General features: G+C 39.9%; 1 protein-coding gene across 2 annotated transcripts in view; it reads left to right on the forward strand.

Annotated features, from left to right (window-relative positions):
- Positions 1–1,326: 1,326 nt before the first annotated feature.
- Positions 1,327–25,943, forward strand: part of Stk32a (serine/threonine kinase 32A) — a 128,751-nt gene continuing 104,134 nt past the window's right edge. Inside the window, exons 1-2 of one of the 2 annotated variants that reach the window (XM_005356048.3) lie at positions 1,327–1,502; positions 5,372–5,518. In XM_005356048.3, the coding sequence (XP_005356105.1) occupies positions 5,467–5,518 (52 nt within the window). In that variant the 5' untranslated portion in view covers positions 1,327–1,502; positions 5,372–5,466. Of the gene's footprint in view, positions 1,503–1,802; positions 1,882–5,371; positions 5,519–25,943 lie in introns of those variants that run through there. The other variant, XM_026783586.1, reaches the window with a different exon arrangement.

Genomic DNA, 25,943 nt, shown 5'->3' on the forward strand with positions numbered 1-25,943 from the left:
AACCATACCGGACTTCTCAGGGTGGTCTGTGGTGTCTGAAATTGTTGAAGTACAGAACGGAATATTTCCAGATGAAACTTGCGGCTCTTGAACCACTTCCTTAGCCTTTCTCAGGTAAACATGAATTGTTCTTCCCGAGTCTTTTAAAACTTAGAGGCGCCTTTGTCTTACCCGCGTGTTCCTTTTGCCTTGGGTATCCAAAAGGAAAACGCTTAAAGCCTTTGGAGGAGTTTGCAGGCAAACTGGGGTGCACAAGGGAGGGAGCGGGGTGGGGAGAGCTTGATTCTCTGCTACTTTTGTTTCTACATCTTTGTGTTTCTCTCTTCTTATGAAATACCTTTTGGGACAGGCATTGGTCGCTACAAATTAAATATTTAACGTGGAGTTGGACATACATAGCGGAAGTTTTAACCCCAATATGTGTTTTTATTTTTTCCAGTTTCTCTTTACGGATCTGACCATTCGACAGCATTTATCTGGTATTCCTATATGACAGGAATACCTGAAGATAGCTAGAATTTGTAGCCACTCCCAAACTAGATTCCCCCACTGTCCATTTGTCCCTGCCCGGCAGCTGTCCCGCTGTCACATCGGTCATTTCTGAAGCAGCTACTGTACCAGGAATAGTGTGACCCTGGTAGTGGAGGGAAATGGTAAGTTACTTCCACTGTGATTATGACTGCCAAGGGAAGTAGAAGGAACTACCATGGAAGATGACCCAATGGCTCTCTCTTGATCACCTATCTCTGAATTTTTGGGAGTCCCCATTTTTACTTCCACCGGCAGGTGAGTGTGCAGAGATGGAGGAAAAGTTGGGAGACAGGAGAGTTTGCCCACCGACAGTTCTGCTACAGTGGACAATCACTCTCTGTCTTGTGCCTTAATTACCGCAGCAATAAAATGGGGCAATTCATGGACAATCCAAATCTAGTACTTGCCACCCTCACATCCACCACCCCATAGTGCTGCCCGGAGGAGGATGAGGAGACGGGAGTGCTGTCCACGAACCACGTTGGGGAGAATCCCTGCCCGGGTCTGAGAAGTAGCAGAGTGCTCAGCAGGCGGCAGCTACAGAGCCAGCAACCCGGACTCCAGCCACGCCCTCCTGCTTTCCAACTCTCCCTCCCGGGGCGCTCGTCCGGCCCCCCGCAGACGACGCACAGTCCCCAGGCGACTGGCGCTGGTCCAGGCGACTGGCAGTCCGCTCCAGGGGAGGGCGCCGTCTGTGGACGCCCCTGGCGGGCTGCTTGGCATTTTCCTCTTCTCCCGGGACCCGCCCCTTGCTGGGGAGCTCCGCGTCTGCGCTGGGTCCCCTTGGCAGCCCGCAGGTGCCTGGAGCCCAGCACGCAGCCTTCCCTGGCTGCTCCCGCAGCGGCGTCCTGCTAGGCAGGTGTCTTCCGTCCCCACTGCTCTTGACCTGCGGAGTGTGGTCTGCCCCAGCTCCTCGAATGGAAGCATCATCCTGAAGTGAGTGGAAGGGCTGGAGGAAGGACGCGGAGTGGGTGAGTAGAGACTGCACGTACAGAATCGTCCTGAGTGAAGAAGGGCACTGGTGGGAAGCTGGGAAGTTCAAGGGGATGGGGAAGAGAAAGAACACAAAGGCAATCGGTTGGTCAGCGTGGTTGGCACAACCAGATGGAGGATAGCACTCACCCTAACTACTGCCCTCAACTGCTCCTCCAGCTTTGCACCACCTCTGCCCCCAAAGACTTCAAGAAATAGTCTCTGGGTTGAAATGAGTTTCAAAAAAAGCTAGCATTGCTTTCCGTGCTCGTAGGTCCCTTGCCCCATCCAAAGCTGAAGCAGAGTTGGAACATTTTCACAGAGAAAGTAAACTGTGCTGTATTCGCGCTGTGGATTGCTAGGCGGCACTTAAAAAGCGTAAGTCAGAGTTGTAAAGATGTATGTCCTCGTACTTAGATCTCAGAAATAGGATGGCTAATGAGTCCAGCAAGGTGCAAGGTGCGCCCTCTTTCCTGGTGAGGATCAGGGGGCTTCTCTGAAAACACTTCTCCCTGTTAAAGTTGCTGAGGTGTGTGCAGACCACTGAGCTGATTTGGGGAGGTGGAAAAGGCACTCTACTTACCTGCAACTTTCAATACCTAAAAATTATGACATGAGGTTGAAAATGCAAACAGTTATTAATAGAAAATATTGCTAACTTGAATGTTTCCCATCCCTGTTTCTTGTGTTTCTAAATATTTTCATTTTTTCAAATGCAAATAAAAAATAATTATGACTGTGCACACACTGTGATAATGAAATCTACACGGTGCCATCGGATGTTGCAACATTCTTGCATCACACCTGGCTGGCGGTCTCCAGTTCTAAGAGTCTCTAGGGAGACAGAACTGCTCAGAGAAGCCTCCTGACTCCTTTAGGTCTGCAAGCCGCACTTGAAAGGCTGGTATTGAACATGAGGCTACATTTAATAATGTGGTAATTATGGGCTCTCAGTAGAGTGTGAAGTTTCATCCATTCCTGCAAGACAAATCCGCCTTCTTGCCTGTCTGCTTAGGGTTCCCTTTCCTCACATGGCTGCTGCTCTCCATGCTTAGCTGACTCTGAGGACTCAGAACAGGAGGTCAGGGAGGGTAGAGGTTTTATGGGAAAGAGTCTTAACATTTCTCCTGTTCTCTATTCAACAGAGTGGAAACAATGAGTCACCATTTTCCTGCCAGAGAAAGGCCCGTTTCTTTCTAGTTATGAGAGAAACGTACCTAATTTGGTTATCCGCTTGGGGGAGAAAAAGTTAAAGACAATTTTCAGGCAATTCTGTGTGGTAGCTACTATGGGGGAAGATACTAAACCATCACTGAGGACTGCTTAGCTGGCCCCTTCTAAGCATCCAGGGCCATGCGTCCCTTCACATGGCCCTTTCTCCCAGTGAAACGGATGGCTGTGCGGCAGATTAAATTGCACCCCAGAGTGGAAGTCTGAAATGTGGGAAAACGTGGTAATGTTTCCACCTCTGCCTCCCTGTGATTTGTCAAAGTGCAAGGTCAATGCTTGGTGCATCTCATGCAGCAGAGAGAAGGGCTACTTGAGAGAAACATAGGTGTGAAGAACGCACGCATGGTAGGGCAGTTATGTGCCGTGAAAGCGTGCATTCAGACTTTTACCAGATACAAAATGAATGAAGTCTGACTCTGCAGGGTTAACAATCACTGTTCCTTAAAATGCATAGGATCCATTCTCTTTTTCTAATGTTGTTGGTAGTAGAGTCATTGCTATTCACCCCCCCCAAACTCTATGCAATATTAAAGGACAAAAAGTGCTCCATTCTGCTTCTTAACTTTCTATCAAATGCAATGGGCATCCTACTTTTTCTTCGTTCACTGTTCTCATGTTTAAAAGCCTTGTTTCTGGACTTAAACTGACAGCAGTTCTTTCTATCTTCCTGGATCTCAATTATCCCACTGAGCCTGCTGCAGCCACCAGCCTCCTGCCCCAAGCCTCTCCCCAGTCCTAGCTCATTTAATTGGTCAACTTCCTAATTGCTGACTCTTTCTTTGCTCTACAGTTAATGATTCTTTTTAAAGACCATAAGGCATTTTGCCAGCAGTTGGCATTTAGTTGGAAAAGGAGCAATTCCTTAATGGGTCTTCCTTCCAAACGAAGGCCTGACTTACATATTCCTAATGAGAAAATGAGCTTTTCTTATATACTTGGGAACTCCCCAAGTTCTCTTAAAAAAATAACTTATTCATAAACCAGTCTATCTTGGATACTCTCTCTAATTCTTCATCTAACCTGCATTACTTCGTGCATAAAAATATTCCAAGGGGGAAAAGTAACAAAACAAAACAAAAGGTCAACAAGTGTCAACACCTGAAAAAAATGATAAATGCTAAGGAAATAATGTGCCTGTCAAAATAATAGAGGCAGCCATTTCTTCTTTTTGTATTGTATGTGCCAGGTACTTTGTTAATTACTGCACTTCTATTGCTTTTCTATCTATATCTATAAATCATATTTGTCCCGAGCATGATTTTTTTTTGAGCTGTAGAGCTGAGCTGAATTTTAAAACCTTCTTTTATAAATTCTGGCACTTCACCCTGTTTCAGAAGTTCTAAAGGTCCCTGGCTAGTGTTTCCGTACACAAAAATGTCTTCATCTGACCTCAAGTACATTTTTAAGATTAAGCCAGTACCGCCATTGTCCTCATAATGCCTGAATGTCCTGTACCTGGTCTGGTTTGGTCTTTTGTGTGAGCTTCCTGGCACTTAAAGGCACTTGAGCTTGTGACTCCTGGAGGAGGCACTGTTATGTCCCCGTTTTTGTGGCCAGAGGCTAAGTAACTGTTTCAAGGCCATGATCATGCAATTCTTAGAACTGGAACCCGGACAATGCCTCTGTTTAATAGGTTCCAGGATAGCAAGAGTCTTTACATTTGTATTTTTAAAGGAATCAATGTGCAGTTTAAAGGAAATTTTATCTCAGCCATATAATTTAATCTGTACTTTAGAAAGATCAATAATTGCTGAATATGTTATTATAAAAGTACTTTGTTTACTGTGTTTTAAATATGTATCTACATTTGTGTACTTAGTACATAAAAATATGTAGAAGAGCCAGGGCTAGTGGTGAACATCTGTGCTCTCTTAACTATTGAGGGCTGAATGGAAGCTGAAGGCCAGCCTAAGCTACATAAGAGAATATGCCCCCAAGCAAGCAAAATTTATAAATGTCACATAATGTGTTTATTCATATGATACAACATAGGAGTCATATAATATGAATACACAACATGTATGTATATATATGTATATATATATGCCATATATTTACAAGGAGTTAAATGTATGTGGATCACATTTAACTCTCCTTTGGGTAAAGACCATTATCATCTCCAAGTTCAGAAGAAAAAATGTTTGGAGGACACCATCTACTAGCTAGTAACATCTAATCCATTGTGGTGCCTTCCAGGGCAAGGGGAAACATAAGACAACTTCATGTTTAAGGGGAAGATTTTAGGGTTGTTCTTGGTCACAAAGCAAAACTGAAAATGTAAAGTTAGCCTATTTTCTTTAAAATACAGAAGGTTACTAAGATTAATTTTATTTTATAGTCACTTAACTGGCCTTACCTTAATTTTTTTCTTAATATCTGGGAAATATTTTGCTTTTTCCCTATGTTGTAAGCACAGATTGACTTTTGATGGCACTGTGCAGTGTGACCTCTCCTGTTGTCCCATGCATTGTCATTTCTATTGTAATTTTTAAGGACAAAAAAAAATTTTTGCTACAGTAATACAAGTTAATGTTTTTGTTACAATATATCACAAACTATAATATAAAGGATACTATTTCTCTTCCTTTCTTTCTTTCTTTCTTTCTTTCTTTCTTTCTTTCTTTCTTTCTTTTTGTAGATACAAGCTGACTTTCCAGGACCTGCACTGTACAAGGATGAGTATTTCTTCCAGCATTCTATAACTAGAGTGTCCAGGTCAGTGCAGACTTGATCATGGGAGCCAACACTTCAAGCAAAGCACCAGTGTTTGATGAAAATGAGGATGGTAAGCAGTATGTCATACTGGCATGTAGAAATGGAATTTTGTGAAATTCAAATATAAGCATATAGTTTCACAATTAAGTATAAGCAGGGTATCTAAGGACAGAGGGAGAATGGATAGAAGGTTGATGCTCAAGGATCTTGCTATTATCTAGAATACATTGTTTACTTTCTATGAAGCCTTTGGCAACTGCTTTAGTCACTGCTATATAGTGTCTTCCCTGCTAAAAAGAGAGCTGTAATCCATGGTAGATATTTAGATGATTTGCATGTTTCCTTTACTGTTCCTTTGACAATTGGGGTTTCTCCCTGTTGCAAGTTTGTTGTGGAATATTAGTTGAAGATGTGTTACCTTTGCTTATGCTGTGGAAAATTTGTTTGATGGTCCAAAGATGTGTTGCATTCTTTTATGTTGCATTTGTTTAACTCTGTGAAGCTGTGCTGTTTTGCCTGCCTAAAACACCAGATTGGTCTAATAAAGATCTGAACAGCCAATAGCAAGGCAGGAGAGGGATTTGTGGGGCTGCCAGACAGAAAGAATAATTAGAAGGAGAAAGAAAGAAAAAGGGAGAAGGAGAAAAGGAGAAAAGGATACCAGGGGCTACCACCCAGCCAAACAGTCAGAAATGGAATAAGAAGGAAAGAAAAGATATATAGAAATAGAAAAGGGTAAAACCCTAGAGGAAAAAGGTAGATGGGATAATTTAAATGAAGAAAAGCTGGCTAGAAATAAGACAAGCTAAGCCTGGGCATTTATAAGAAAGAATAAGTCTCCATGTATTTATTTTGGAGTGGGATGGTGGTTCCCCAAAGAGCAAAGAGAAAAATAAAAACCTACTGCACTAGCTTTTATAGAAAATTTCATGTGCATGATGATTGTTCCCCATAACATTATAGAACCAAGTTTGAAAATGTAAATCCCTTTTTACTTTCTGACTTCAAGCTTCTGTTTCCCAGACATTTTGTGGTGAGTTTTCACAGTGAGAACAACCAGTTTCATTGAGGAAGAGGGGAACTTTAAAGGAAAGAGTTAACTAGTCAAGAAGTACAAGCGTTAGTCCTTCTCCATCCGTTCCCAGCAGCAGCCACTGAGATGGGGCCTGGGTCTTGCTGTGTCTTATTTCCTTCCCATGACGGAAGGTTGAGTAGCCTTATTGGAATGTACCTGTTTGTTGCGTTCTTAGACAAAGGAGGTGTTTGGTCCCAAGTAATAAGTTGTTCAGGCTTCCAAGAGGGAGAGTCTAGAATCACTTCTATGGAATTTTGCTAATTGCACCAGAAAGGGTAAGAATGAACTAGAATTCAGGATGCCTGCAACCTGGTCTACTATCAGCTAGCTGTGGCGATCAAGAGATGTGTCTACTCTTCCAGCTCCAGTCATCACTTCGTAGAGTGAAGGGGTAGAACAGAATCTCAAAGGTCCTTTCCAGCTCGGAACCTATGCTTTGCTGGATCACACTGCTACCTCTGGATCATCTAAGAAGTTCATTGTGTTAGACTGTGAGTTTGATCTTTCAAACAGAAGGTAGCAGTGGGTCATGCACAATGGACATGCATTTCCTTCTTTAGCTGCCTTCGACACAAGGCTAGAGCACTGGTTCTGACTGCCTGGCTTTTCCTGTGTGCCCCATCACAAGAATAGTACCCATCCCCTCATGCCTCTTGATGGTCCATCTATATCCAATCTCCAGCTGTTGAGAAAGAGAACAATCAGAAGATGTATTCATTCCTCTGTGGATTTGATATGGTCTATCACTTTGATTCACAGGCACATACTTACTTCTAAGATAAGTTCAAAAGGCAGTTTATTGTTCTAGTTCCAAAATGTTTGCTATGGCTGAGGGGCATGTTCTGGTATTAATTGTTGGATGCAAACACTTAAATACAAAATATTCGATGGGTCTACATACCTTGTTTCAATATCAAGCTTTTCACTATCAACATAGGAATAGCATCACTACTGTCTCTAGAAAACATTCTCCAGGAACAAAAAGAATTGCTTAACTGTAAAGACCTTAAGGTCTTCATTGCTATTTTTGGCATCTCCCTTTGTTTCATCAAGTAGTTTAAGGAAGGTTCTAGAGACAAGCAATGTTACATGACTTTCCCATCTCTGAAATGCAAAGCCAGGTAGACTTGTTCTTTATGTGATTCGCTATGCTTCCTGTGGACTGAGACCAATGTTTGCAAGAGGAAGGTCTTCATAGTAAGCAAAGCGAGTAAATGGGCATCAGCTTCATACTTAGGTTGCTGAGGCTGGTACATCATCTGAAGGTAGGGTATTGTGATGCTGCAAAAGCACTGTCCTTCTTTCTCATTGGGTGCCAGAGACAGCTATATATCCAATGGTTTGGAACACGTTATAACTCTTTAAACTATTCTTAAACCAAAATAATGAAGTTAGAGAGAGTTACTCTTAAAAACCAGGTAGGTCTTGACATCCCTAGTTTGCTCCCTTTTTTGCTAGCTTGTTCAGAACCCAATGGGAGAATCTACAACAACCTCCTTAAGAGGAAAATCTGAACTAAACAGAGCATTCGCCTATGTTTCCCAGAGGGGTTAGGCTCCCAGTTCGTTTATGTAAGCTGCTACCAGTAAAAGGCAAGGTCATTTATTTCAGTCATTCTCAACTTGTGGGTCGCAATTCCTTTGGAGTGGAACAGCTCTTTCACAGGGGTTGCCCTAAGAGTATCCTGCATATCAGCTATTTACAATATGATTCATAACAGTAGCAAAATTATAGTTATGAAATAGCAATGAAAATAATTTTATGGCTGGCTATCACCACAACATGAAGAACTGTATTAAAGGGTTGCAGCAATAGGAAGGTTGGGAACCACTGCTCTACTGTGAGCTTGCCACATTGTTAGATGCAGAGACCTGAGAAGGAAAGGAGCCTGGCCTTTGTTCTTTCTCTTGAAGCCTGTAATATAAAGACAGAAGGCAAACATTTATCAAGGACACAAACCTGAAAAGTTAAAGTTCTGCAAGGAAGAAACTCCCTCTGTGTGATCTTGGGAAAAGAATGGCAGTGGTAGCTGGTGCTAGAAGCAGCTAGCTAGACAAAGGCCCCAGAAAAATAGTTCAGGCACAGGAAAAAGCAACTCCAAAGCTTAGATAACAGCAGTGTTGGAAATGCACACTTACCTGCTGTAGTGATATTTCATTTGTATGTTAATGAATAAAGCTTGTCTGAAGATCAGAGGGTAAAACAGTCCCACTGGTCAGCTTTACAGACCAGGCAGTGGTAACACAGACTTTTAGTCCCAGTAGCCACAGTAGTTTGCCTTTGATCCCAATGATGCACACAATTCATCCCAGAACTAGAGAGGAATATAATACAGGAGGAGACAGCTCACAGACACAGTCTCATTCTGAGATTCCTAGAGACAGGATCGCCATTTCAGACTGAGATAGAGGTAAGAGCCAGTGGCTTGCTGTTTTGCTTTTCTGACCTTCAGGTTGAACCCCAACATTTGTCTTTTATTATTCATGCCACATCTGCATTGTAACAGTCTTTATTGTGTATGAGTTTGTCCAAGAGATCTCACTTGTTTTCCATATCAATTTATCTCTTGATGTGATAGTTTAAAAGTAATTGCCCCCATAAGCTCATAGAGAGTGGTACTGTTAAGAGGTGTGGCCTTCTTGGAGGACGTGCGTGCGTCACTATGGAGGTGGGCTTTGAGGTATCTATGCTAAAGCCACATCCAGTGAGACAGACCACTTCCTGCTGCCTGTGCAAGGTGCAGAACTCTCAGCTTCCTTTCCAGGACCATGTCTGCCTGCACATTGCTAAGTTCCACCATGATGATGGTGGACTAGACTGAACCTCTGAACTGTAAGCCACCCCAGTTAAATGTTTTCTTTTGTAAGAGTTGCCATGGTCATGGTGTCTCTTCACAGCAGTGGGAAACTATGGGAGACTAAGATACTTTATAAGAACATTAATTGTGAGGAAGAAAGGTGTGACATTGTGATGAAGTTACTTTGTATGTGTGTGATATTCACGTGTGTGCAGGTATTCGTGTGTAAAGGGCAAAAGTTGGCACTGGTTGAGTGTCTCAATCTCATCTCTACTTTATATATTTGAGACAGGGTCTCTTGCTGAACTTGAAGCTTCTGCTAGCCTGACCAGCCAGCAAGCCTGCATTTTCCCATCCCCCAAACCCATTCCAGGAGTATAGCCTTGTTAGACTTTTATTTGGTCCTGGGATCTGAATTTCAGTGTTTAACTTTTGTATCAAGCATTTTACCCACTGAGCTACCTCTGTGGCCACTTTCTGCTTTTTAACTCAATAACTCCTATGAGGTTCATTTGGTCCTATGTGCAGTTGTGGACTGAGCACAAACTAAAGTTGCATTGGATTGCTGTCAATCTTCTGTACTTCTGGAAAGTAGCAACAATTTCCAATCAAAGAACATTAATATCTATGTCATTTTTATATCTGTATATTTGTATAGATAATCAAAGTGGGCCAGAATTTAGAGCACTAAAATGAGCCAATTTAATTACTTTAAAAAATACCGCAGGGAAGAATTCTTTAATGTGATGAAAAAAAGTATTTAATATTCCCTTTAAGTGATTTCGTAGTCCCAGCATATAGAGTTGAGAAGAACATTTTAATAGTTTCTCAGACAATGTTTTAAGGGTTATTTATCATAGAAAATGGTTTTGTTCCCTTTGAAGATAATTAAATAAGATGGACGGTTACTAGAAGTCCTTTGAGGTGAGCTCTCCTCGTTAGAATTCAGCCTGCCACTAGCATTTTGTGGTGGTTCACCTGGTGTCTAATCCTGAAGGTGTCATTCCGCTCTTTACTCAGGTTGACATTTGATGAAGGAGGTGGGAGGTTTGCTAGTGAAAAGAATGATACAAAGCTGATCTTAAATGCTTGATATACATCCTTGGGTAACTGTGCAGATTAAATAAAATAATGCAAGTAAAACAGTAAGATGTTCTGCATAAACTGACCATCCAATTAACGATAATTATTAGTAGTATTCACTAGAACCAGCGTTTCTTAGCGTGAGTTCTTAGAAGTACTTCAGCTTCTTGAAACAAATAGATTAAATGTGACTCAGCAGATGTGACAGTCAATATGGCCTACTGGTGACAGTATTAATTGAACTGGGTTGACAGAATACAGGATTTTATAGATTCTGAGCAGATCTAAATAAGACAAGTTACTGGAGGTACAAAATTATGATCTCTCATTTGGCTTGTTTTTTTTTTTATCTTCCTGAGATATTTTCTTTTTTCCTTTTCTTTTCTTTCTTTTTTTAAACCAAGTGACTATTAAAGTAACTTAATTTGATCAGCAGACACTTGTCCCCACAGCTCGTGACTATATACATATAATGAGAAAAAATTATTAATGTAGAAAAATACGGTATTTACAAAGAAAATTAATGCGAATGATCTTTGTTTTTATGTTCATTTTGCTGTTTTTAAATTCACCTTCATTCTTCTGAGTGCAAGGCTTTAGTTTGGTTTTCTTGGTTGTGCTGGAATTGTTTGTTTTTTTTTTCTTCAATCAATATTTAAAGTTGTATATGACTCAACAAGAGGGACGTGTCCTGCCATGGTCATGGGTAGTAATGTGTCCCCAGCATACACAGAGAACACAGAGGTGAAAAGTTGCTTTAGTTAAGCCAAGAGACTACCGCCATCTGCAGCTAAGCTAAGAAAATTGGCCTTAGGTTAAAAAGTTTCTCCAAAGAGCTCATCAGTGCCCCGAGTTTGCAGAGAGAGCTCAATTATTGCATTCTTCTTTGGCCTTGGTGAAAACCCAGTGTTCTTTCATTTGGCAACCCTCGTCTCCTAGGATATGTGGCCCTTTCCAGTTTCCAACATCTTCTGCAGTGACAGGGGTAATGGGGGTTCTTCAAAATGTTGGGCCAAGAGAACTGGCCACAGATTTGCAATCCAAAAGAAATGGGAGGGTTACTGAACAGATTCCAGCTAGGAAGGACTTGAGAAAGAGCTGGTATTTAAACACCCAAGTACTGCATATTTTTGTCCAAGACAGCAGGTCAACGAATTCCTGATTTTCTCCGACTGGAGTAGAGCAAGATTACTTAGGTTACACTTTTTGTTTTAGATTGGCATGACCAGAAGAGTGAAAGAAAATGCCCACCCCTGAGCGTTGGTTTATTTAAATACTTAGGTCTAAGATTCATTCAGTCAATTGCTTTGTCATAAATACCTCAGGTCCAACTGCTCATGAAAGCATGTTTCATTTGGAAGTGCTTTATTTCTCCACAAAAAAGGTGTTGGGATATTAAAGGGGCAACAAACTAGAGGGCCAGGAAAACAGACCTCCAGGTTTGAGCTAGCGCTCCATGGAGTATGGCAGACAGACAATCAGTTAGAAAGACATTCGAGAGAATTTATTCCTGTTCGGGAAGGTTGCACCTTGTCTATATTGATCTACAATCTTACTAGTATGAAAAAGGTTCAGAAATGACTTACAATATTTAAATCTCAGTCTTCTTGACATTTTTTATATATTTCAAAATTGAATCATTACTTTTATGTAAACTTTTAAATATTCTGTTGTCCAAAATATTTGTGGGTTACAGTTTAGTAAACAGATGCATGGGTGTCTTGAAAACATCCTTTCTTGCTATTTCCCTTTCAGGCTGATTAGGAGCAGATTTTATGTGAAATATTCCTAATACAATTTGTAGAAGCATAATAGGATTTTTATATTACATATGAAGAGTGATTATTATTTCCCAAATTCTCTTTGTAAGTTCTTTATTGCAGTGTGATTCATGTTTATTGAGGTTAATGAGGAAAACACAGGATAGCTTAGTTTAATTCTAGGATGTTGGATGTATCTGTTTGAAGTAACAGCTGGATTTATTTAATTCTAATGTGCTTTTTTATGACTATACTATTATCAAAAATATTTTATGAACAAATGGAAGTGAAGTAGCTGCTGCTGATAGCCCTTTTGATCCTATTCTAAACTAGATTTTTTAGAAAAATATTTTCATCTTATAACTTTAATTAAAGATTTAGGACAAAAGCCTTTGCTCCAGAAATTCCAAAATTTTCTATCTCCAGACATGGTCCTAAGATATTAACCAAAGAGATGACTGCCTATGCAAACTAGAGAGAGATGTAACCATGGTGAGTCAAGAAAAGGAACATATAACAGGGTCCAGTGACTCCAAGTTTGTCTTTGGAGTCCTGATATAAGCTCTAGATGTAAGAAGGAAAAGGATTGGGTTAAGGGTACAGGAGGTATGCATAATTTAATAGTGTTGGTTAAAAAGCCTGCTTGATCTTGAGAAGGGTGGTCAGAGAAGTTGCTAAATGTATTACTACTTGAGAGGGGAGCAGTCTGGTCCTCATGAAGTGATTAATGTAGCACAATTAATAAAAACCCAGAGAGAGATATTGGAGTTCAACTTGAAGGTCAGAAAAGCAAAATAGTCAGCAAAACAGACTCGACCTTAGTCCAAAATGGAAATCCTGTCTTCAGGAATCTCAGAAGGAGGCTGTGTCTGAGAGTTGTCTCTTCCCGTTTTATATTCCTCTCTCGGGCTGGGGTTAAAGGTGTGTAAGGCTGGGATTGAAGGCATGCACTGCCAGGTTTCTATAGAAAACTTGTGTGGCTACTGGGGTTAAGGGTGTGTGTCACCACTGCCTGGTCTGTAAAGCTGACCAGTGGGGCTGTTTTACTCTCTGATCTTCAGGCAAGCTTTATTTATTAAAATACAAATAAAATGTCACTACAGCATCTGCTCCAGGTTGCAACCTGTCCATCATAGTTACTTCCCCTGTCTTGTCAGGCTTATCATTGCTTGAGGGTGCATACAGTCCCCAGTTACAATGCTGTTTATCAATCATTTATCAATATTTGGAAGCAATTTCACAACATGACTACCGAGAAAAATAATAATAGCAAGTTCTAGCCTAGGGCTTAGGATCTCCCACACCACGGACTTTTGACAAGGATTGCAGTACCAGGCATGGAATCCCCTCCTGTGGAGCAGAACTCAAATCCATATGTGGTTTCTGGAATCAACACCAAACCAGAGAGAGGCAGGGTGTGTTGGTTAGGCTTAGTGACCACTTCCCTCCATCAGAGCTCTGTTGGTAAGAACACAACCTGTAAGCCTGCGCCTGTATGTAGATGGTGTTCATGAGAACGTCTGTGAAGGCCTTCCCGAAAAGCCAAGTCTTGCTGTTTGGCTTACACATGTACTGTTAACTATAATGACAAATATTTGCCTTCAACTTACAGATCACGTAGTGATCTCAACTGTGCGGAGCCACACAACCATCTGTGAAAGTTACATGTGGAAACATAAGCAGTAAGAAGCTATGATGAAATACTGTACTTATGAGCAGTGATAGTGAATACAACATAGATAGCACATAAAGACTGGAAAGCCCAGGATTATGGATTTGGAATTTAACTGCCCCACTCAGGCTTTCTTTTTCCTTTTCAACCTCTTTTTGTCTCCTTCTTGGAGGCATATGTACAGTAAACTAAATAAAATTAAGCTTACTTCATATTTGAAGAGCCCTTATCTTTGTGTTTTTAGACTTGTTTGTGAAACGAACTTATCACAAGTGTTGGAAACATTTTCTGTAATGACCAAATGGTAAATGTTTTAGGCTTTGTAGACAACACAGACAGCCTCAATCACATCCAATCAACTTGTCATTGATAGATAGTAGACAAATATATCTCCATGCAAGTACAGTTTTACAAACGGTAGAATTTGAATTTCCAAATAGTTTCAGTTTTTTATCAGATAATGTTCTTTGATTTTTTTTCCAGTCATTTTAAATTAAAAAAAGATGGTTAGTTCATGAATGTATGAAAATAGATGGCAGGCTAAATTTTGTCCAGTGACTATAACTGTGTAAGTTTTTGGTCTCCAGTAACTTGCAGATATTTGGTATATATCCTGGGGACCTTTCTGCTGTCAACAACTAAATCCTCTGGATTTAAGAGATGGGGCAAAGCAGCCAGAATTTGTTCTTTCATGACAATTGGTCAGCCTTTACTAACTCTCATATACTTCACCCCTGAGAACTAGTGTATTACTTTGAACAATAATCTAGTGTTTGGAAAGATAATATGTACAAATTGGGAAAACGATTAGATAGAGGCATAGATAGATAGATAGATAGATAGATAGATAGATAGATAGATAGATAGATAGATAGATAGATGATACACAAACACACACACAGAGTTTGGTAAATCTACCATCTGGATTCAAGTAAATAATTACAACCTGTCTTGCATTTGAAACATGACTAAGGCAGAATTTGCTTCCCAGCAGTGATATGGATTCAGCTGAATATCACCCATCAGTGAAGATATTAATCTTTCATTTTGCTTCACTGACCTACTTTGTGCTTTCCTCCAGAGTGTCAACGTACTCCTTCTGATTTCCAAATAAATTTATGAATTTGGGCCTGGGCATCAGGATGTGAAAAAGTGTCCTTTGCTTTGTCTTGGCACCAGTGATTGGTCACAGCAAATCCCGGACTTCCTGGGGCCCCATGTCTCATAAAGGAAATGCTGACAGCGCACAGAGTGGCCATCATTCCCCCTGGAGGCCGCGTCTCTGGAAAAATTCCACCATGTTTTTAAAGGTCTTGCCAGACTCTTACTGCCTTAACCATTTGTTGCCACTTTAGTCTGGGATGGTGCTGGATTGATGGTGATGTACTAAAGTCAGTTTTCTCTAGCGGATCAAAGAACCTCCCTTTTCCTGTAACCAGTATCAAGCTGTCAGAGAGCCATGGTTCCCAGACACTTTCATGGATGAATGCCAAACTGATTCGACTTTTGTTTGTCTGTGATAAAATGAGGACATTAGGATAAGGTAATACATTTCTCACCAAGCTAAATTGTTGTTTGATGTTTTACTCTTTTGGCTTTCCGAGGGGCCCATCATCCAGCTCTCAAATAAATCATACACAGAAGCTTATATTCTTAGTTATGAATGCCCAGCCTTAGCTTGGCTTGTTTATTGCCAGCTTTTCTTAATTTAAACTATTCCAACTACCTTATGCCTCCGGGCTTTTTCCTTCTCCTTCTTCTCTATGTCTTCCCTTCACTCTTACTCTGTGGCTGGTTGGGTGGCCTTCTTTTCTTCTAGTTCCTTTGTTCCTTCCTTTTCCTGATTCTTCCTTTGTTTACACTCTCTGCCTGCCAGCCCCGCCTATCCTTGCTCCTGCCTCACTACTGGCCATTCAGCTCTTTATTAGGACCATCAGATGTTTTAGACAGGCACAGTGACACAGCTTCACAGAGTCAAACAAATGCAACACAAACGAAAGTAACACACCTTAAAACCATATCCCCCAACACTAAACCTATTAGAATTTTAACCCTGTTTAGGTCTGTTGTGTTGTTGTGTTTGTAGTATTTGAAGATTGTAAAAATTGAAATTATTTTTCATTGTGAAAACTTAGGTAAGCAATTTGCTTCAGGCTTGTTTTCTCAATTGTAAAAGGAAACAGATAATAAATAGTATCTGCCTCATGTAGGTTTGGTTTTTTTTTTTTTGTATAGTGTAAAGTGTTTGACTAGTGTCAGGTACATAATAATAAATGTTGCTCATTTTCACTGTACGTTTTAGCATGATAGTTTTCAGTGTCTTTACTTGGTAAATAAAAAATAAGCCACTCATTGTTGGATTTCCTTTTGTCCCTTAGGCTTTTGGGAAAGAGAAGGAAGAGAAAAGGATGTTTTCTCTGATATATGAAATTCAAAGTTACATCAGAAATTTTATGTTTAACTGTTATGGATTCACTTAAGGAGCTGAGTTGGAGATAATATAAAACGATCTATCTTTATTAGGACAATTGACATTTCCTAAGTGTATCACAAGAGTGCCTAGACAGATATGATGACTGGAGATGGAGTTTAGAGAATTTTGGAAAGCTCACAAAACCCTGATTGCATAAAAGAATTAGAAATTAATAGTGTTTTGAATGTGGAGGAAGAGTTAAAGGACAAAAAGAAGGAACCCTGGGTCTTTGCTTAAGACAAGTGGGTATTAGGAGACCGGGATATACACAGGGAGATCCAAGAGTTGCTTCAAACCTGGTATTGTCAAATGTACTGGTTACTTTTCAATCAACCTGACACAAACTAGAATCACCTGTGAAGAGGGGACTTCCATGAAGGTATTGCTTCCATCCACTTGGTTTTATAAGCCAGCCTGTAGGGCCATTTTCCTGGTTAGTGATTGACACTGGAAAGTATAATCCCTGTAGGTGGTGCCTCCTTGGGCAAGCCGTCCTGGGTTGTATAAGAAAGCAGTCTGGAAAAGCTGTGGAAAGCAAGCTGGGGAACAGAGTCCCTACAGTTCTCTTTCTGTTTCTGCCTTGACTCCTGTCCTGACTTCCCTTTATTATTGACAACTACCAGGAAATCTAAGATGAAATAAACCCTTTCTTCCCAAGCTGGTTTTAGTCCTTGTCTTTCCACAGTGACCTGAAGCAATCTAGGAGATTAGAAATGAGTGCCTAGTGGCGAGTGCAAAATCCGGGCCAGAAAGAGAGGTGCAGGGTTTCATCCTTCCAGACTGATGAGTCTTCCTTTCAGGAAGGGAGGGATAGAAAGGAGGAAGTTAGCATTAGCCCCAAATTGAGAAGTCGGGTGGAGGATAACAATCCACCTAAGGAAAGAGATGTAGCAGGCAGATCAGAATGAACAAGGCTTGTCTTAAAATTTAAGAATGAAAATCTTCAGAGAAAGAGGGAGACGTCGTCTATGAGGGATGCTCCTGTGTGGAGGAACAGGTGGACATGTCTATAGGCAAGGAAACAAGGAGAAATCTGGTGCTATTGACAAGAGCATGCCAGTAGGATTGTTCAGGCATGAGACGACAGATGGTTAGGGGTGGGTGTGAGGAAGGAAATGGATACAACAAATATGCATGACTTCTTGAAGAGGTCTGACCTATAAGTAAGCAGAGGATGAGCCAACAGTCAAAGCTGAGTGTAGTGATGGATAGAGAAATCTTTCTAGAGGAATACTAGAGTGTACGGATGCTGATGGGAGCGAACCTGTACAAAGGGAAGGAAGACTTAAGTCAGACTGGGTACCAAGGCTGGTTTCAGCAGTCATGCATGGTGTGGTCAGGCACAGAGAGAGAGAGAGAGAGAGAGAGAGAGAGAGAGAGAGAGAGAATAAGAGAAGTTGAATGGACTGATGGATGATGAATCTTTCCTGGGATACCTGGGCTCATCTGTTCCTACTTCTCCTGTGGTTACTTATTGGGAACCAAGACATCTGCCAGTAGTAAGGGTCTGTGCACGGACTCAAACTCAATTGTGTGTGAGAGCCACCATGACATCCCTAGATAGGATACAACAATGGCTCACCACTCCAAGATAGCCATTTTGGAGTGGTGATACAGGATAGGTTCCTGTATCCTGGATTCTCTGCCAGCCCTGATTTTAACATCCAGATACCAAGGAGAATTTAGAAGAGTAACAAAAATAAATCTATTAGAAATAAGGAGCATTCTTACTGGTAACAACAGTCAATGATAATAATGTATTTCATCATCAGACCAGCCTGCAATTTCAACATGCAGGGTCTGGACTGAGGCAGAGAAAGATTAAACTAGAAATCAGATGTCTACAGCCTACCCTGAGCCCTCATAATAGACAAACCCAGTTATTTCAGCTCCAGATACATCCGCCCAGGATGCATAGTCAGAGAGCGGTGACAAAATCAGATGGACTGACTTGGGGGATCCTCTTGAACTCACTGATGCCTGCTCACAAAGAGCGGTGGGTAGTCTCATTTCTGAGTGACATTCATCTTTGGTTCCGCAGTAAGTCACAGTCATGCTTCAAAACCCAGACTGTTACAGGTTGGAGGTTCTTCCCTCAAATCAATCATGGAGCTACTCTTCGGATTTGCCTGCCTTTCTTTACCCACTTTGATTCTAAGCATTATGTCAGTGGCTTTCATCATGTATACCTCTTTATGCTCATTATTCTCTTTAGACTGCCTTCGGCCAATTTAATGCGTGTGACGCCTGTGAGATAACGTGTATTTATCTATATAAAATATGGATGCTGCTTTGATATCTTCATTTTCTGTCCAGAGTATAAAAATAGATGGATGACTTTCAAAAATTCACGCCTGATTGCAGTATTATAAGGAATTTATGTTTAAGTCTTAGGTTCCTGTTTACATCAATCAGTAGGCCTGCCTGCTCTCCCCTGGACCTCACTGAAAACTCTAGACACCATAGTCTCTACATGCCACTGTTGGGGGAGACTTCAATATACAAGTATGTGCAGATACTTGTATGAATGGGCTTCCTAGAGGATGTTCTTAGGACGGGTATAACTAGGGACTTAAGAGGAATTCTGAGAATTATGAAAGCAATGTACATGAATTATAGAATGCTCAGAAAACAAAATCCACAATGTTTTGATCTATAAACCATCATAGCTAATATTTTGAGGTGTTTGCTTTCAGAAATTCACTCTCTAGTCTAATATCTTTCATCCTGAGTATCCTAGTTTTTTTTTAATTTTATTATTCAATTTACTTTTTTTTTTATTTGTGTTCTCTTCTTACTGGAGTGTGAAGTTCATGACACCCTGGGAATTTTGCCTATTTTGTTCATCTTTGAATCCTCAGTCTCTGAATTATTTACTAAATGGATTCATTTAAGTCTTTGTAAAGACTGGATACATATATAAGAGGTAGGTGATATATTTGGGATGATGTTCTCTATATTTCTAAAACCCCACTTTCACAAATAGTGTATGTAGCTTCTTCCGATTGCCTAAAATTTGTTGATTTGTTGAAACTATAATTTAGCGACTGTGGAATTCTACAACATAAACACATTGCAATTCACCTAAAATATACATGGTTTTAACTGTAAGTGCTAAAATAAAATGAGATCTTTTACATTGTAATGCTGTAACTTAGTAGATCTTTAAGCTTGAATAAAACCTTGTTATAGGAGAAAAGAAATGAGTATCCTCTATATTTGAGAATTGAAATCATTTACATAGATGCAACAGCATTTAAAAAAGTGTGGTTTGTTTATTTATATGGGATTAATTATAAATATAAATAAGATTTTAGAAATAAGTATAGTCTGTATTTTAGTAAATACAATTAACAAGCTCTTAAGAAATTTATGGATGCTTTCATACTGTTTCTTAAAAAGCGAGGTATTTTAGCATTTAGGAGTGGAAAAAATACACGTAATGTAAAATTTAGCATTTTGAATAGTTTAAGTGTACATTTCTGCAACATTAAGATAATCACAGTGTTGTACAACTACCACCATCAACCATCTCTAGAACCTTCTTTCTTTAATATGTGAAACAGGATGCCCATTTACAACAAAGGTCCTTTTGCCTTCTGCCCCTAGTATCTCTCCCTACTTCTGTCCCTATGAACATGGGTATTCTAATTCCTCCATAGCAAGGGAATCATTTAAGATTGTCCCTTTTTGTCTAAATTATTTAACTCAGGTTCATTACCACAGTGTGCATCAGAATCTCATTATGGTTTTGGTTGTCAAATAATATTCCACATTGCATAGGTATTATTCATCTTTACATTTTTTGTGCTGTAGACTCTTGGGCAGTTGATGTGTTTGAACTAGCAGAATCACGCTGCCATGGATATTAGCATACATATATATTAGTATACATATGGCATATATATCATTTGTTTGAGTTTCTGTTTTTTAGTCTTTAGTGTATATTTCTAGGAGCAAAGTTGCTCAAAAAAAAAAAAAAACCTCTTACAATTCATCCATTCAAGGCATTTTTCAAGGAGGACTTGCATGTATCCTTACATGAGGGTGAAGAATGATGCTTCTTTTCCCTTCAAAATATTTTCCATGAAAGAATCTTGCAGTGAGCTAATAGTTGGAGTAAGGACCATCCCTGACCTGGCAGCCTGAGCATCACAACATTTGCTTCTTCATATGCTCTGAAGACCAGGGCATACCTTGTTAATATCCTTCAGAATGTGTTTTGCATGGAAATTTTCAGTTAATTCTGACAGAAATGGTATACAGCAGAAACACATCCTTTTCTCGAGGTTAGAATTGGCGCCAGTGACATCCCATGGAGTTCTATGATGTGCTCACCCAGGATCTTAGCATAGCTACGTTGTGCTGTCTTAACACTTTCTGGCAATAAATGCTCACTTCCAGATGTTTTAGGAATTTGCTATTGGAATTATTGTTAACCACTATTTTTCTGCCATTTAACATTTTGTCACATTTGAAATGTGAAAACTGGACAGGCTCTTCTCCCTGCATTTTGATACAGATTGAAAAAGTACATACTTTTATCTAAAGTAAGGAGCTCGTATTTTGGATTACTCATCACGTAATTTTCCCAGCACTGCAGTTTCAAGCATCACAAAGCATATGGTTTATAAAAGGAGAAATCCATTGTCTCAGGACCGTGGAGGCTGGAGGTGGGAAATCAAGGTGTTGACAGGGACACACTCCCTTGCCATTCTCTGGTGGTGCATCTCCCAGACTCAACAAAGGGCTGGTAGTCCAGTGTTCTGTGTCTTATGTCAGGGTAAGTCCAAACATGTCTGTGTCTTCACAAAACTATCTTCACTCTGTGAATTCATATGAGTTTTTTTTCTCTACAGGGAAGGATGCTAATATTGAATTAGGGCCCTCTCTATTCCATTATGACATCATCTAAATTGAACTAAGCATATTTGCTATATAATCATTGCCAAATAAGTTAATATTATTCTTGTGTCAGAGGTTAGAACATATCTCTTTGGGAGACACTCAACTTAAAATAGACATTCTTGGTTTGATTATAAATTTCAACTCTCACACGCTCTAAGACCTTGTATGTTAACCACTGTCTTCACAACTCACTGTTTTATCTTTTTTTGAATAAATTAAGATTAGCTGAATAATGTAAGATGGCTAGCACATTGTTCCATAGTGCTAGCAGATTAGACTGTCATCAGCTTTCCAAAACAGCCCTTATGTTTAGTGTTTACTCTGGGATTCTGGCTTAGAGAAGACCACAGTCCATTTAGAGGAGACTGATTGTTAGCAGGGGATCCATACAGAATCCCATGGAATCCAGGAAATTACACAAAACTGAGGTTTTTTTTTTTTGTGTAGTTCATTGTTTACTTTCTGAAGAAATGATCTATGGACTGCCCAATGACATCTATGCTGTACTGCCAAATTTAAGAATTTGAGTTTGCGCTCATTTGAGAATCCCATGATTCTCTTGGGAGAGAACTTGTATAAGGGAATTATCTAAATCTAGAGGATTTAGAGATAGCTTAGAGAGAAAAATTGAGAGGTACCTGTCAGCAGAATGGGGGATGGACGAATGCTTATGAAAGCAGGGTTTATACTGTAGGTTCCTTCTCACTTCTGTCATGGTAATCTCATTAGACATTGTGAGCAATCAATCAAACCGAAGTGCAGAGCCGAGAACCGACACTCTGAGAGAAAAGCGGGTGCAAGCTCACACAACTAGAAAGAGGTAGGAATGATACTCATTCCACCCTCTCATGCTTGCCTCCAAGGCCAAGGAGAACACTTTGCCTCTCACCTTTGCTCATCCTTTTTACTAATTCGGCTCTTGAAACAATCCGGAGATATAAATAAGAAAACCATTATCCTTTGCTAGCTTGATGGTATGAGATGAGTCTAAAATGATTCTCAAAGACCCACTAACCAAGATCACACAGCCAGTGAATGGTAAATAAATGGTTAATTCTTACTCTTAGGTGTAATTCTTTCAAAAATAGCTCTTGTTTACTAGATACTTACTATACTGTTGCCATATTTAATATGCATTATTTCATTTAATTCCTACCATCTCCTTGTAAGGTTGATAGCATAATTCCATTGCATAGGAGAGGGGAAGACACCCTCTGAAGAAAGAGGCTGAACAGAATATATTCTTGTCCTTTTCCTTCTCCCTTTTTTTCAATGGGGTGGGAGACTTGGTCTCCCTGTGTAGCTCACACTCGCTTTAAAAACACAATCTCCTTGCTCAACCTCCTGAATTTTGGGATTACAGGTGTTCACTACTACCACATTCATCTTGAAAAATCTGTCTAACAACATTTGGTTTAAGATCTTGTTCCAGAAACCCCCAAAACAGGACAGAGGAGATTTCACTATTAATAGGGCAAAAACTAGAGAGCAGACAGACTATGATCACGAGAATCAAGATTTAAGTACTATGGAGAGATCTTGGTCGTGAGTTGATTCACCACCTAAAGCCTCCAGTGATTAGGAAGTGCAGTGTCAGTAGCCACTAGAGCAGAGGTCAATGGGGAGATCTAAAACCAGGAGTATTTGCTCTCTGTCCAGAAATTTATTACTTCTAATACCCTCTCAGGCAGGGGAAAAGGAACAACACAAACAAACCAATAGAAAACAACTGACTGCTCATGCTGTTGTGTGGCTTTTCCTCTGAAAAAGAAGTGTGCTTAGTGAGGACATTGGGGTTGGCTAAAGAAGACAGAGGGACTGGGCAGACAGACGGTGCCTACTGCTGCTATGGTCCTCCCTTCCCACTCTCCCTGCACTTCTCAGAGTGGTAGTTCAACTCGCATACCCTCTGAAGAACTTTTAGAGTCTTTCGTAAGTCTGTATCCCAGCCATGGCCATCTAAAGGTTCTATAGAGGTATTTACTGCTCCCAAGATCCATGTGCTTAGAGTGTCCCAATGGGGCATTAGGGCTGCACTAATTAAATATGAGGACACCTGTGAAAGGTTCTAACATGACCTGTAAAAGCTAAAGCAGATTTACATGGATAAATGGAAACAACTTCGGGCAAATCTTATTGGTGAGAGAGAAAAAAATCCAGAACAATGAATGCAGAGGAATGACGGTGGAATAATAGCCAGAAAGCAAATATTAGTTTTGCAAAAGCATCTTTTAGGGTAAGTGAAAAAATTCAAAGATGATTAAGAAAATACATTTAGGGAAGTTTGTTAGAACAAGAAAACAGAGATCGGAGGTAAAAAGACAAGTCTGAGACCATTTAAGGGCAGTGTAAGAAGAGTTGTCATTCCTAAACTGTACAAGGTGAGGAAATAGTAGGTGTGGTGGGACAGGTGTGCAATCACAGAGCGTGAAGCGCTAGGGCAGGAGATTCTGAGTTCAGAGTCAGCCTGGGCTACACAGTGAGACCATGGTTCAAAATTATAGGCAACAACAGCAGCCACAAAGTACAGAGAGGGAGAAAGCAAGCATAGAGGGAAGAAGGGACCAACACTATAATTTACAAAAATGACCTTGGAATTGATATTACATGTTCATGCTGTCATGAAATTTGAAAATAGTCAACATAAGTATATGGTTAGGTTCTGGAGTAGAAAATTCTGGCCCAGTGAAACCACCATGAAAATAGTCATTGGCAACATTAAAAGTTGGCCATGAAGAAAAGTAGCGCCTTTGAGTTCTGAAAGAAAATGCAGTTTCTGATACTGATATTCAACATACAACCAAAATACCAGTCAGCATATAAAAAGAGTTTTCACTATTTTTAAACATTGTATCTATAGCCCAGCAGTGGTAGAGCATGCCTTTAATACCAGCACTTTGGGAGGCAGAGACAGGTGGATCTCTGTGAGTTTGAGGCCAGCCTGGTTTACAGAGTGAGTTCAAGGACAGGCTCCAAAGCTACAAAGAAACCCTGTCTTGAATCCCCCCCCCCAAATTGTATCTGTATAAAATTTTGTATAAAGCTGCTGTTGGATATTGTTGCTAAAGATGCTGAACAGTCCTAGGGTAAGGATGAAGGACAGCTCGGGAGGACCTGCCCAGCAAAGGCGTTGAACTGACTGGTACAGGTCAGAGGACTCCTGGGGACATCCATGGAGATATTAATATGAACTCAAACAAACAAAGGGATTAGACTACTGAGTTTAGAAATTAAAAGAAAAAAGACAAGTAAGAACACATGTGAACAAGACAATCACCCTGGAGGAAATGAAAACTGGGCAAGAGGAGCACACATAACCAATCACAACAAGGGAATCCTGGTTCACTACATGACACTGATATGGCTTGCAATTATTCAGTCAGAAGAACTGAAATAAGGATTGTTGAAACGAGTGGGGCAGATACAATCGTATTGGAAAGATGGGATCATGCTAGCTTTAAAACCAAGAGACTGAGCAAAGAAGACAATCTGCAGCCGTCTTTGAAATTCAGTAACTAAGGACTAACATTGAGAAGAAAAATGGACAATAAAGGTACATGGTTTCAAGATGTGATTAGTTGAAAGAGGACAGAATGACTTCTCAGTGGGAATGGGAGAGAGAACAAAGAGTAGCACAACTCTTATTTCTGCATAAAAATCCTTTACAAATAGTTGATTATTTATAAGCATAGATTTTGTTAGTAAAAAAAAAACAACAAATTAAAATAAAATAATTGGATAATGGTTATCTTTAGGTAGTTTTATTTTTCTTATTTCTACTGCACTGTATTTTTATACCTAAAACATTTTTAAATTAAAAAAAAATCTTTATTGTAAGCAAGATTTTGGAAGCTGAGACACCTACATTTTCCAGTCTCTTATAACTGGAGGCTCTAGAAGTCTAATGCAACCCTTGCTGAATCAAATCATTTTTATCTTTTATCAAAACATTCAGTCCTCATTAAAGCCTAAGAAATAAAGCCATTCTCTCACATTTCTTAAGGTCCACAACACTATTAAAGCTGAACTAACATAAAACTGCTCATATATGCTTTCTTGTCTGTCTGTCCATCTGTCTATCCATCTATCCATCCGTCTTTCTACCTATCTATCTGTTTTAGTTTCATTTTGTCGATAGGACAAATACTATGACAAAAAAGCAATTTAGGACAGAAAAAAGCTTCTTTTAGCTTATAGGTTATAGTCCGCCATTGAAGGAAGTCGAGATAGGAGTTGAAGAGAAGGCATGAAGGAACGCTGCTTGTGGCCTTGCTCACAGACTCATACTTCGTTAACTTGTGTATATAGTCCAGAACCTCCTGTGCAAGGGAATAGTACCTCCCACAGTGGACTGTACCCTTCTACATCAATTAACCCTCAAAATAATCCCTAACAGACATGCTCTGACAAAGACAATTTCTCAGCTGAGGCTGTCTTTTCAGGTGATTCTAGGCTATGTCAACTTGACAGTTATTGCTAACTAGGAGTCTATCATCTTTCATCATATATATTCTCTCTGTCAATCTATCATGTTAATCATATTGCTCTATCGCATCTATCTATCATCTATCTCTCTATCTCTCTATCTATCATCTATCTATCTATCTATCTATCTATCTATCTATCTATCTATCTATGTATCTATCTATCTCTATCATCTATCTCTCTATCTATCTCTCTCTCTATCTATCTATCTATCTATCTATCTATCTATCATCTCTATCATC

This window comes from Microtus ochrogaster, chromosome 18 (assembly GCF_000317375.1).
Source record: "Microtus ochrogaster isolate Prairie Vole_2 chromosome 18, MicOch1.0, whole genome shotgun sequence".
NCBI classification, from domain to species: domain Eukaryota; kingdom Metazoa; phylum Chordata; class Mammalia; order Rodentia; family Cricetidae; genus Microtus; species Microtus ochrogaster.